This window comes from Pteronotus mesoamericanus, unplaced genomic scaffold (assembly GCF_021234165.1).
Source record: "Pteronotus mesoamericanus isolate MK-2021 breed Mesoamerican mustached bat unplaced genomic scaffold, CSHL_Meso_final contig_25, whole genome shotgun sequence".
Taxonomy (NCBI): domain Eukaryota; kingdom Metazoa; phylum Chordata; class Mammalia; order Chiroptera; family Mormoopidae; genus Pteronotus; species Pteronotus mesoamericanus.
Genome location: NW_026555105.1, coordinates 31,707,551 through 31,722,153, shown reverse-complemented (window position 1 = coordinate 31,722,153; position 14,603 = coordinate 31,707,551). Strand labels below are relative to the sequence as shown.

The 14,603-nt window shown below is 36.8% G+C and overlaps 1 protein-coding gene across 1 annotated transcript in view; it reads right to left on the bottom strand.

Moving 5' to 3' along the window:
- Positions 1-14,603, bottom strand: part of SPTLC3 (serine palmitoyltransferase long chain base subunit 3) — a 148,158-nt gene that overhangs the window by 90,925 nt on the left and 42,630 nt on the right. The window contains exons 3-4 of the mRNA XM_054574064.1: positions 6,726-6,880; positions 5,955-6,103 (exon numbers count right to left, since the gene is read on the bottom strand). Coding sequence (XP_054430039.1) covers positions 5,955-6,103; positions 6,726-6,880 — 304 coding nt within the window. The remainder of the gene's footprint in view (positions 1-5,954; positions 6,104-6,725; positions 6,881-14,603) is intronic.

Below are 14,603 nucleotides of genomic sequence, written 5' to 3'. Positions count from 1 at the left end.
TTCAGTATCTGATAGTTTACTTGCTTCTATTTCATTGAGTTCTCTTTCTGGGTATTCCTCCTTTCCCTTTTTGGGTGTGTTTCCTTTTCTTCACATTATTTGTGAGACTCCTCTTTTTGCTTCTGCTTCTTAAATTCACCTGTCTTGACTTCCTCACTTTGTGGTGTGAACTTCTATGGTAGGAGACCACTTTTTTCTTCTTCTTCTTCTTTCTGGATCTTCTTTTGATGATGTCAGCTAATGACCCCATCTGACCTTATGCAGTCTTTAAGAGACTTCCAGGAATCTACTGTTTGTGTCTGTCTGCTTCAGTTGTCAATGTAGTCATTCTGCCCTCAGCAATCAGGCTTTGGCACCACAGGGCAGGGCAGAGTCCCTCCTGTGGGTGGGGTTATTGTTTGCTTTCATGCTGCTGCCACTCAGGGGAGTAGTCTGCCTGAGCAAGATGGCTGGTGCTGTATGTGTAAGAAGTCAGCACCAGAATCCTCCTGGCTATACCCTCAGTTCCCTCCCCAACACCTCCATCTCCAGACTCTCCTCAAGTGTCTCTAGACCACTTTGTGTCCCCTTTAGCCAGGGATCTACTATCTGTGATTGCCGTTCTGTACTCAGCACCTGGGCCTGCACAATACTGGGCGGGGGCAGGTCCTCCTGAGGGCTGGGCTATTGTGTCCTTTCACACTGATGCTCAGAGGAGTGATCTGCCTGGCCAAAATGGCGCTGCCATATGGGGGTGGAGTCAGCACCAGGATCTCCCCGGCCCCTCCCTCAGGTCTATCCCCAATGCCTCTGCCTCCAGACTTTCCTCAAGGTTCTCTAGACCACTCTGTGTCCCCTTTAGCCAGGGATCCACTATCTATGACTGCCGCTCTGTACTCAGCACCTGGGCCAGCGGAACACTGGTTGTGAACCGAGCCTCCTGGGGGCATGACTATTGTGTCCTTTCACACTGGTGCCGCTCAGGGGAGTGGTCTGCCCAAGGAAGAGGGCAGCTGCAGAATGTGGGGTGAGTCAGCATCGGGACCCCGGTGGCCTTTTTCTCAGTTCTTTCCCCCCAGCCTACCCCCCAGTCTCTCCTCAGGTGACTACAGCCCACTCTGCCCCTGCCTTTGCCAGCACCCAGGGTAAGCAGCTGCCACTACAAATTTTTGCTCTTAAATGGCTCTTTGTGTTTCTAGCTGCCTGTCTCTGGCAGAGCATCCCTACACTTTTCACAACTGGCTACTGTCTTTGTGTTTTTCTGGGGCTCTGGTACTGTAGGCTAGAAATTCCTGCCTATGGTCCAGGCCCAGCTCTTCTCAGGGGAATCCAACTGGCCATTTCAATATCCCTCTGGCGGTGCTGCCTGTGGGCACCCAACCCACCCTCTTGAGCCTCTACTGTACTCCTTAACAGTTAGGTTGTGCTAAAGCCAATTCCTCTGTCTGTCCAAGGTTTTAAGCTCCTCTCTCACTATTGTTCTGTTGTTTTCCAGGTGATTTCTCCATAATTTAGTATCAATTCCAGTTTGGTCCTGAGAGGAGGTCAGTGTGACTTCCACTCACTCCTCTGTCATCTTGAAGTCTTACCCACTTTTTGGAATTTAATGAGGTTTTCTTTGTGGCATAATATATAGTAAATTTTTGTGAAAATTAAATGACTATTTAAAAAGATGTAGTACACTGATAATGTATTTTAAGTTTCAGCATTTAATATATTTTTAATATTAAACTAAACCCAACAATTACATTGTTAATGTCCTCTATGTCTTTGTTTTTTTCTTTTTTCTTTTTCAAGGACTAGGAGGTACTTTGTGATCTCCTATCATTATTTCATTTTTTGATTTTTCTTGCATTTTTTTCTAATCAGCTTGTGAAATAGTAAATTGAGCCACATCATTTTCAGAGCCTCCCATATTCTTTATCCTACTAATTTCCAGTTGTCCCCCCAAAAAATAAATAAATAAACAGCTATGTATATCTCTGTTGTGTTACTTGATGTATAGAGGATATAGGAGTTGTATCTCTCTTCATTATGAGCTCTCTGTATAATTTTTCTAAGGTGAATATCTTTAATGATTTATAACTTAAGGTTAATTTCTGCTTTCCTTCTTATTCCCATTTGTACCACACATTTAGGTTGTTGCTTATTTGTTTTTAAATTTCAGCTTATTGTTTACTTAAGCTTAATTCATATGAAAGAATAACAAGAAATTATGCATTGAACGTGTTGCCTCATGGGTTGTTGCACTGCCTTCATCTTTAAACCAGTATATTAAAATAAACATCTGTCATATACAGAAAAAAAATTAAATAGTTTTTTCAGACAAATTCAAAAATCAATGTGATACTATCCTGCATAATAGAGATATTACTGATTATTATTTGATGTTAATACTCAGACATTATGAACAATTTGTATGCATTTTTCAATCCTTGTGCTGAAAGTCTAAAGATCCATGTAGTTTTAGAATCTGTTTGTAGTTATTCTAGCAACTTTCCAACTAAAAATAGGGGGACAAGTCACCTTAAAAAGAACACTGAGTATCAGTCTCTTTAACTTTTGATAAACTGTTCACTCTAGAGTTTATGAATTCACAAATCAATGTTACACACACATATACACAAAACCCTCAACAATTTCTAATCTTTCACTGCACATTAACAAATTTATTAGGATAAACTACCCTGTAATTACCAAAGATGTCACACATGGCACACACAGAATTTGAAGGAGACAGCCTAGATCAGGAAGCATTCTAACAAAAAACATGAGTAGAGAAATATAAATATAAAATGTCAGCCATTTTAAATGCTTGATTATGACTCCAAATTGCCATTTCACTCTGCCTCATAATCAGAATATAAAAAATGCACAGCCCTCCCAATCCCATCAGACTGTGGCTTCTTAAACTGACTGACAAGAGAATCAAAGCCTCCCTTAATTTTGTATTCCATTATTTTTTAGTTGTACCCAAAAATGAACATCAGCACATCATTTTGGTTCTTAAATACGGCACCTGCAATTCTGTAATATCTGTCTGGAAATGTATTATTTCCAGGTATACTTTGGGCTTAGTTTGAACATTTGTAGGTACAGATTGGACACACAACCTTACTCTTCAACTCCTTTGCAGCTCCTTCAACTAAATCGACCCCACTCCTGGGCACTGAGGTATTCTGGCAGTGGTTGCAGCAGGAAGGTGTGAGCCAGGTGCCTGGCTGGGACCTATCTTTCTACTCTTATCCTTTGGAATAGCAGTAATTTAATTGCACTTGTTTGATTACAGCATATGGTTGAGTTTAGGTTTTTGGTCAAATCTTAGTTCTTTTCTTTCAATAGGCAAATATGTTCTAGTTACACATTTTTGGTCAAAATAATATGTATGGTCTTCTATCTCTTTGTTATGTTTAAATATTTCCACTAGATCTTCACTTTTGCTTAATTTTCCTGTGTTGTCATATAATTTCTGTGTTCTTTTTCTCCTCAGGATATTGGAAACTATTTTTTTTTAAAGCTGTAGGAGGTATTTTTAAGTGATTAAACATTTTTAAATTTTAGTTTTGGTTCCTCAAGAAGCTATTTGTTTACTAAATATTCTCTGTAGCCCCAGTTTTTCATTGTTAATTCCCTGTCACTATTAAACATTTTCTTAAGACTATATAGTTTAACTTTTCCAATAGTTACTTATATTTCTTGAAATAAATGACATTCAAGATTATGCTACTAATTCTTGCATGTTATGTTCAGATTACTATTTATGTTGCAGAATTATTTTAAATGTACCCTATTTACTTATTTATTTTGGATTTCTTATATTCTTGGTTTTAGTCTTTTTATTTGCGTAAAATTAGTGTGGGTTGCTTCTGTTGGGCTTTCTCACTGTTTACTTGAAACCTGTTAAAATATTCTTAGAGCTTGAGCTGGAGAGCTCAATGAAGCAGGCAAATATTAAAAGCCCACCTATTCAGAAGGGTGAGTAGGAAGGGAGAGAACTGAGGCTGCAGGGAGTCCAAACTAGGATTTTCACCTCTGCTTCGTTCTCTGAGTTTGTTGAGTCTGCAGGATCAGGCACCCATATTCCACATGTGGCTTCTACTAGGGGAAACCATTGCCTGTGTTGAGCTCCTGCTTTTTAGCTTCTGCCAGCTGTGATGGGGGAGTGTTCTGTCTCAGTGAGTTGAGCGTTGGGGTTCATCCTACTCAATTGTGAAAATTAAATGACTACTTAAAAAGATGTAGTACACTGATAATGTATTTTAAGTTTCAGCATTTAATATGTTTTTAATATTAAACTAAACTCAACAATTACATTGTTAATGTCCTCTATGTCTTTGTTTTCTTTTTTATTTTTCTGGTTGGTTAACAGTCCTGATATTGTGTGTCACTATCACCAGAGGAAACATCCCCAAATGTCCTGATTCTATTTCTCTTATGACTGGGAGTTTTCTTCCAGTCTCTACCCCATTGCAAAATGGAACATCATGGGCAACCCAGTTCTAACTGGAGTAGAACCTTCTTTTCATACCCCGCTTTTCACACCTCCAGTCCTCATGTCTCAAATGAAGATAAGCAAGATGTCTTTCTTAAAAAATTTGGACAACCATCTATACTTTCTGGAGCTTTAGGTAAATACTTACTGGTTACTTGGATTTTACTTTGTTCAATTTGAGTTGTTATTTATTGCACAGATCTAAATAGTTGCACATTTTTAGACCTCTTTTTGCAACTGGTTATCTAAGTTGTGACTCATTTTTCACTAGTGATAAATCTCTTTTTAGCATATTTCTTTCTGATTTTAGGCCTGAAACTGATCTGGGAGACCCTGCATATATTACCCAAAATGGGAAACTGCTCTAGTAGAAATCTCTGAGCTACACTGGGAATTAAGTAGATTGATAAGCCACTGTGGTCCATCACTTAATTACTATGATCCTTAGTTTATTCCTTTAGAATATGGAAATAACACAAACTGTGCTGCCTACCACAGCACAGGATTTTTGTGAGGAATAAATGAGATGATATGTAAGAAAACAATGTGTCAGGAATAGCAAAGAATCTAGAGGGGGAAGCATGCATCACTCTTCCTCCCTAAAGTGGAGTACTAGTTTCCTTCTCACTGATTTCTCTCCTCCAAATAAGAAAAAATGTTTCAGGTAAAAAAGAAATAAATAAGCAGTTTGTTCTGCCTTGCCTATTTATAATAGTCATCATATTCATTTACTCATTCATTCAACACAACGGTCAACAGGCCAGTTCTTTCCTTCAGAAGTTTATGTTTTAATAACAGAGATAGACAATATACAAATATAAAGGCGAGATTGATGGTGTACATCATTCATAAAAGTGGGAGAAAGAAAAATCTAAATGAGAAGTTACTTTTCAATGGGTATAAAGTTTCAGTTCTGCAAGTGAGTAAGTTCTAGTTATCCTCTGTACAACATAATGCCTGTAGTTAACAATATTATGGACTTAAGAATTTGTTATAAGGGTAGATCTCACATTAAATATTGTTACCACAAAAAAAGAGAGCACAAACAAACTTTCTGAGGTGATTTTAGCTTGATTGTGGTGATGGTTTCATGGATGTATGTGCATGTCCAAACTCAGTAAATTGTATATATAAATAAGTATAGTTTTAAAAATATCATTGTACATTAATAAAGCTGTTTAAAAAAAGAAAAAAAAAGATACCAGAAAAAGAGAGACAATAATTGCTATTTTGGATAATAATGGTGAGGAAAGATCCATTTTTTTTAATTCTGAAGAACTAAAATCTGTACTTAATAAACTACATGGTGAGAGCATAAAATTTGAAATTTTCATAAAGACTTTCACATACCTTTTCCCTTTTGCATTTTATAAAAGCTTTTTGAGGCACACAGTCTGGATATGATCTATACATGAGAAGGGATGTAGCCACAGGGAATCTCAGGCTCAACTAGACAAAATTTCAAAATAGTGAACATACATACCCATTTCATGTCTGGTACTGGCCACACCTACACCATACGCCTCTAAAACATCCTTCACTGTCCTCATAGATTCGTCGTACCTGGCTGCCAGGCCAAGGAAGTTATAGGAGCCCATATTGATGACATCTTTGATGATTCTTCCAGTGAACCTGCAGAGAGTAGGACACGCGAGCACAAAGGGCTTTGTCATTTAATATCCTAATGCCCCAGAAAAGACTCTCCCAAAGAGATCTTGGGTCTGGCCCAAATCATGTATTTTCTTCTAGACTTGCATTGTTGTCATCACAAAATGGTTTGCCCTTAGTAGAAAATATCCCCATAATGAAGCTGGATATAGTATTACTAAAAGGTATCCCAAGGCATGCAGTATTATTTAGTCCTAATTTTCCTTAAGCACTTGCTTTCATGACACTTGTGCTCTGATTTAAATTCTAGCAAGAACTTTCTACATGAGAAAAAGCCATGATCATCTCAGTCTCCACAAAGAATAGGAGGATATAATTTGTCAATAAAGCTGAAAAGGGGCTTTTCCTTGCTGGCTCTGTGTATTCTGCACTTTCTGACATGGGGTCTCAGTTACATTACAATATAAAAAAGCTACCATTGGTCACATAATTACTGTGGCTTTCCCCACTGGTGCATGAGGACTTGCAAAAGGTTGAATTATGGAAGACCAGTTGCTTGCATGCTTTAGTTTTTCAGATCTGTAATCTGGTACCCATGATAGGATTTCCTTGAAAGGATTTTTTTCAACCAAGGTGGCTGCCTCACCTAAATGTCCAGTTGTAGTCATCCGACACCCTCTCCATCAGGTCGAACAGAGGCCCTGGGGCACTGCAAATGGGCCTGTTCCAGTTGTCTCTGATTCTCATGTAAAGGTTCCGTGTGTAAAAATTCTCAAAGTTTTGATATAGCGGCACGAAGTCCTGTATAACAGTAGCAGAAGTTTACCTTTTGTCCGCTGCTTTTTGTATCTCATTTACAAGTGAAGGCTAAAAGTCCTGGAAGAGCCATACAAATATTGCATCTGCAAACAGTTTTTGAGCAAGGGTTTGTGGGTAAGGGGACAGGTAAGGTCCACAAATAACTATGGGAGGACTCCATGCCTAAAGGACATATATTTTAGTGGGGAAAGTAGAAAAATGTAGCAAATAAAGGTAACAAAGATGACAGAGCAATATAAAACAAGTCCCAAAATATGTGGTGGAGACAATGAATCCCTGCAAAATTACATGAGAGGAGTGACAATAGTTATTTATGTCTAAAGCAGTTTAGTTGGAAAAGACAGGTGATAATTTGGTCTTAATTTTTTTAAAACATGAATATCCCTACTCATTGTGCATTTAGAAAGGGGGATGAACTTGAACTTTGGACCTGTTAGCAAAACTGTTGGCAGGTATGGTTGTCATACAGTCAACTGCCTAGAAACTGAGTTGAGTTTGTGGAGGTACCTGTCTTCTCTCACAGCTGAAATAATAGCACTGTTTTGCTGTATAAAATATAATCCAAACCTGAGGGATTTGAAATTCTGCTGAGGTTCAAAGCAAGAAATATCTAATATTGTCATCTAACTCTTAATAGTACAAGAGAGAAAATGCAAAACCTAGGCCTAAGCCAAGTACTTTGGGCATTTGTAAGATTAGAGCTAGAGGGAGAGGCACATCTTGCTGGAGGAATCAAGATGGCTTTATGTAGGAGGGACACAAAAAGTAGAATGGGATTGTTATTGGCAGGGATACTTGGAATCTGTCGGTGAATGGGCCTCTGTGCTGGAAATGTAGGGTGTATTTGAGAAGCATTAGTAAGAATAAAACCCTTGTAGGACATTTGGTCATGTACCAAAATGTCTCTGGAGACATTTGGTTCACACTAACCCATTTACCTCACCCCATGTGTCATTACCAGCTGGCTACTGACGTGAGAAAGGTTATTATTTGCAATACAGGTACAACACAATTACTGTATCTGTAAAACATGATAGTGTTTTTTATATATGAATCATGTAAACCAAAAGTAGAAATAAATGTTATGGACTGTTTGAACAGAGGGACATTTTCTAAGCATTGGACAGGATCAAATATCAAGGACACCTAGCATGGACAAAATGCCTCCATGGACATTTTGGACAGAACCAACTGTCTGTTAATTGAATAACACACAAGGCAGATCTTGTTACTTTTTGCTTAGAACCAGGGTCTTGACTGGTCTGGCTCCTTATTACCTTCCTGATCCCATCCCTTACCATTCCCTGTGGTGTGGGTGAGTCTGTAATGCCAGCTAGTACAGAAACTGGGAGGTTTAAGTGTCCTAATGAGGAACTCACACATTATTCTGGAAGTAATGAGTAGGCACTGAATAATTGAGAGTGAGCTTTTTCATCTTCTGCTCATCCTCTTTAAACTCTTCGTCCTCTTTCCTCTTATGAAATGGAGCTAATTTCCTGAAGGAACAGGAGAACCATGGGGAAAGGTTTTGTGGAAGACCTTGTGCTACTGATTGGGCCCCATCATCTCCTGAGCTGGTCTATTCCAGAGGAAAAGATAGAGAATCTGCAGGTTTTAATGGCTGGTGACTGCAGCCAAGCCATTATCTTTTTTGTCACTTTATCATTTGTTTTTTCAGTGACAATTGCATCATTTCTGTGGTGAAATTTTGATTATAAGACAGAATGTTCATCACCACATACTGGGGCAATCTACTGCATGTGAATTTGAAGGATGGTTGGGCTACTATACTGGTCACATTTGTAAGTTGAGAACCTCACACCAAGTGCATTTGCTCTCAAATAGCTAAATATCCTGGTGTAGGTTATTATGATTTAAATCTACAAGGTTATGGTAATCAGTTATATCCTTTTATGTTCTAACAGGAAAGTGGACATATATTTTTTAGAGAAAAGGAAATTGTGTGTAATTCCAGGAAAATCTTTTCCAAACTATTTCCTTTTTGATTTAATAACATTTTTACAGACTATTTACTGACCTGCAGATTATGCTATAATCCCAAGTGTTGTATCCTTTTATTTCTAATTTTTATATTTCTTATTTGAAATACATTATATGAACTCATCCTATCTGGAGAAGAAAGACAAGTAGGCCGTTAAGTAATATTTCTTGACTCTGAACAAAATTATGGTTTTAGATTTTATGAGACATCTTACTCGAAATAAAATTAACAGCTGGTTTAGGAGAGAACTTAACTGTTGATTAAGGAAAATGGTTAATATTAGGTAGAAAATAACCAAAGTATTATGTCTTAAAAATTAAAACAATATTAATTTCAGACATAGAACAACAAAGTACACAAGATATCAGGGCAGAGGGGTCATAGATTTCATAGAGTTCAAATACTCATTTGACAAGTAGGGAAAATCAGATCTAGAAAAGTGACTTGAACTTAGGTCAACATCCCACTTCATCCACTTTCTCAGTCATCACTTTAGGGTAACCTCAAGCTGGCATCTGCCTCAGCTTGTCCAAGCTTCCCTCTAAAACACCATCAATGACAAAAAATAACCTACAATATGGAAAATTAAGGCAAAGAGATTATTGGACTATGGAGGAGTATCCATTCACCATAAGGAATTTGGTACTGACTTGAGAAAACAACGTGGGGCTCCCATCATTGATGCCTTATAAAGATGTACTATCATGGCCCCAGAAAATAATGTCCGGAAGGTGGGAAAATACTCCATGCTGCCAAACATTTCTGGCTTCTGGCTCAGAGACTCCAAATTTCTACCTATGAGGAAACCAGAAGCTAGCTCTTAATTGTTATAAATGTTGTGGGGGCAACATACAAGGGTTGTAACCAATTCTGTAGGATCAGAGAAAACTTTGTGCTAGGGAATGATCTTTACATTCAGAAGAACTTTTTATTAATTAGGTGCTTGAAGCTTCTTTGTCAAAGGGATGAGATTTCTTTCTTTTTTTTGTTCCCCTACACACAGAGCCATTTCTTTGTGGGCGGTGTGTGTGCTAGCCCTGATCTGACAATTGAACTCGGCAGTCTACATGTTCTTGAGAGGAACAATTGAGCTTGGAGACCTAATTAGAAATCACGATCTTGTCCAGGGAAGAAAAGCTTTGCCTCTGGCACCTCCCCTTCCTCTTCCTCTGCACCTGTGAGGCTTCCTACCACTGTATGGGTGTGCTGTCACTTCACCACATTCCTTTGAGCATCAACGAGATTTCTTCAGGAGCAGTCAACACCTTGCAAAGGTCAATGTCCTCTAGTCTCAGGTAAGCCTCCCACAGCATTTTGAGTACACCAGAAAATGAAACTGGACTTGATATTGTGAAAACGAACATTGCAATAGGGTAACATTGCAATAGCATGCGGTATCTTTATCCACCTGTAGATTTAACTTGTCATTTGACCTACTCACTCTTTATGTTTCTTCCTGACACAAAGGACTAGATGCGAGAATACATCTCAAGCAATAAGGATACAATCATTTTAGTGGTAGGGTGCAAGAGGAGTCAACCACACAACTAAACCTAAAAATGTAGCTACAAAAATGGCTTGTTTCTTCTGTAACATAACAATCTTTTTTTCCCTATCTTTAAGCTTGGAAGGCATTTTATAATTGCCCAAGTGTTACAGATATTTCTATTCAAGTTTTATAGATAATTAATGGAAAGGCAGAAAATTTGGACAAATTGAGAACTATACTTTGTTCTAAAACCAATTATCTTTCCAAGATCACACTGCAGGGCTAGGTAAGTAAAGAAGAAAGTAAAGAGGACATATCCATGGCCCATTGTAGAAAAACAGTAGAAAATTTGGAAGCATATTCCTTCTTATTTGGCTTAACTACATGCTCATTCAGTAGCAAATAGAATCATGGATTTGTAGAGAGAGAAAGTATCTTTATTAATCACCATCATTTATTTGTTCATACATTGACAATTCTGTTCTCACTTAATATTTAATTTTATATCATTATTTCCTTTTGGGAAGTAGCTGTTTCTTTTTACCAGGGTTGAGCTCAGAATAAGAATAAAATATGTTTGTGCTTTCATTTGTGTTTGAAAGGGTAACTACATTATAAAGTCTTTGAAGTATGAGAAACACAAAATAAAAATGGCTAAATTTAATTTTTTTATTAAAAAATTAGAGAGAGGTTGAGTAAACATGGTGGACTCAGTGCTTATATGTATATTCTACTACTCATCTAAAAGTCCTGTGAAATGACAAAATTAGGAATTTAAAAAGAAAATAAATTGATAAATGCCAGTAAGACAGTCAAGAGTATCATAAGTCAGGAATATTAAAGTCACAAAATATAGAAAATAAATAAGATCGGATCAGTGGGGAAATAAAACCATAGGAAACTATAGCTTTCCTATAGTTTCGAACTCTCTGCTTCTCTGAGAAGCAGAGACATTTTCAGAGAAGACTGGTGTGGACATAGTCTACCTGTAGGGGAGCTTCATGCTAAAAGAGTCATCAGTACCTGGAAGAAGTTGATACTCAGCATAAATAACTGGCAAGCTGGATTTCTTTGTCCTTCTTGTATTGAGTTAATAAGTAGGAAGCAGGACAAAGCATTGCAGTGGGGAACAAGAGCTGAACAGAGGAGCAATGCTTCAATGTAGGGAGCCCACACAGCAAGAGCACAAGTTACTGTTCCTGGCAGCTCATTCTATTTCTTTCTACAATCACTCAGGATAGGTGAACACATGAGCAACTATGAATTCTAAATACAAAATTAAGCATAAAACAAAGTGTCATGACTACTCAAGGAAAATTAGCATAAGAAACATCAAATTCAATAGGCAGAAAAATTAACATCTAGAGAAAAGACAATAGGACAAAAAGAATTATTTATATATGTATATATACATATATAACATCTTTATAGAGACACAATAAAACAATGTAATATTTTAAAAATACAATATTTAAAAGTATACTAGACACAGCTGAAAAACAAATTACTAAGCTAAAAAATTAAGCTGACTAATTTTTAGGACCTAATGAAAACAGACAGAGAAATGAAAATATGAAGGAAAAGTCAAGAAATACAAAGGACAAATTCAGAAGATCTAATAGGAATTACAAGATTAAACAAAGAAGAAGTAGAAGAGGAGGAAAAGGTGAAGAAGAAGAAGGTGGAAATGGAGGAGGGAAAAAAATTCCAGAGAGGAAGAAGGGTTTGATTTCTAAAGTGTAAGTGATCTATTAGGTAAGAATGGAACATATAACTAAGAACCAAAATCATCATATATCCTGGTTAAACTTCAGATCTCTAAGGATTAAGGGAAAAATCTCAAAAGTGTTCAGAAAAAGGGGACAGGCAGTTACTGAAGGGAAACACAAAGGAACAAGAGTTAGATAGCTTCAGACTTGACTTAGGTGAAAGTTGTGGAAAACATCATGGGGGAAAATTATTTTACACTTAAAATTTTGTACTCAACCAAGCCAGCAATCAAATAATAAATCAAATATAAGCATTTCAATATCTAAAAGAAGTCATGAATTTAGCTCCTACAGACCTTTTCTGTAATAATTGAGTGCGCATCTCAACAAAACAAACAATGAAACAACTGAGGAAGATAAGAGATGCCAGGAAAATCAGTGAGGGCACCAATGGAATGTAGTTTAGCCCAAGTAGTTTTATTTATGTAATATGAAGAAACAGAAACTAAAAATGAATAAATAAATGACAACTTGGAGAATGGGTATGTGGGAAAAAGAAAGTGAAAGTTTATTAAATTTTTCCCCTGGCAGGAGGAGACTCTAGTTACTGAATAATGATATATAAATTCTAAATATATGTGTTAAATATTCAAAGAGAATCATTAAAAACAGCAGGGGAAATATTATGTAGAACTTCCTAAGAGTGACAAGGAGAAACATGCAGAAAAAGAAAATTTAAATGTACCAGCGGTGCAAAAGAAGAAATAGTTAAAATAAAAAACAAGTAAACAACAGAAAATATTAATGTCAAATATAAAGATAGCAGGAATAAGTTTAAACGCATGAGTTATTAAAATATTAGGTTTAACTATATGGAGTTGCCAATGTTTGATGTTTTGACCTATGAAAACATCAATCTCATATGGTTCAAGTAAGTAATTGTTCATAGATTATATTATCTTATTAAAATACAGAAGCTTTCACATTTGTTTTACAAATAAACCTGTATGTTGCTTATAAGAAACACACATTTTCTGAAAATGATGAAGCCTGAAAATGAAGAGATGGCTGTTGACAAAAAGCAGATGTACCTGTCAGACAAAATAAAGTACAGAATGAAAGCATGATTAAAGGAAAAATCTACCAAGAACAATAAAAGCCATGGACTTTTAAGTATTTGGCAGTTAAATTGAAATACATAAGAAAAAAGCCTAACAAATCCACAATCACAGTGGAAGATATTAATACACATTTCTTAGAAATTGTAAGTTTGAGTAAACAAAAGTTAAGTCTTAGAGGACTCAAATAACATAATTAATAAGTTTGTTGTAATAGGTTTAAAGGACAATTTATAGTTTTTCATGGCACACAGGAAAACATAAGAAATTACAATATCATCTCAAAGTTTATCCAAGCCTACTTCTGTTCCCTGGAAGTAAAGGAAGATTTCATTTATCCTTCCTGAATCCTGTTGTCTCCTCTCTACTAGAACACTGATCCTAACTAAATGGGTCTTTGAGAGTAGCCAGGAAAACAGCTGTTTCTAAAATAACTTGTTTCTACAGGATCTAGTTCCAAATATATCTATGAACACCTAAGTTCCAGGTATGGGAAATGTTTTCAGAACTCAAGAGGCTGATACTCCAATTAGGGGAATAAATTGTACACATTAGCCATGAATGGTCAATCCATGGTGTAATCAAGTACTATTATACAAACACACATACTCAAGGGTCTGAGAACCGAGGAATCAATAAAAGTGAGAGGAGTTTGCCCTTCTGCGCTGGTTAGGCACATCTAGAATATTCTGTCCAGGACTGAGCGTCAGATTTCAAAAGGTCCTTTGACAAGTTGTGGCCAGAGAAGGGCAACCAGGATGGGGAAATATCTGCTCAAATGACTCTAACAGGAAACATGTCCTATGATGAAAGGTTATATGATGAAGATGCCAGGCATATTTGGTCTGTAGAAGATATTTGTTGGTTTAGGGCAACGTATAATACAGGGCTTTGGAGGCAGACAGCCCTGAGATTGAACCCAGCTTCATTTTTTATTTGCTATATGATCATGAACAGGCCAATTAACTTCTCTAATGTTAATTTCCTCTTCATAAAATGGAGATAACAATGCTTACCTGTGGTGAGGGTGGTTGGTTATATGTTAAAAAGCACAGTGCCTGACAGATGCTCCAGTGCAGAGTTAGAGTGCACATGGTTAATGCAGAGGGGAGGTGAATCTGGCTCTGCCACTTAATACTTGTATAACTTGTGGTCAGTTTTTTTTAACCCCCTTGGGTTCTGTTTTTTTCATGTGGAAAATGGGAATAATGATTCTTATTTCATAGGTGCCTAGAAAATTCAATGAGAATCATGTTCAGTACTTTCACAGAGTACTTTGTGAATTCAGGAAAAAAAAAGAAATTGCAATTCAAGTATCTAAGAAACTGTGACAACTAAGGAGAAAATTCATTAAGGGTGGTAAAATTTGAAATTAATATTAAAATAT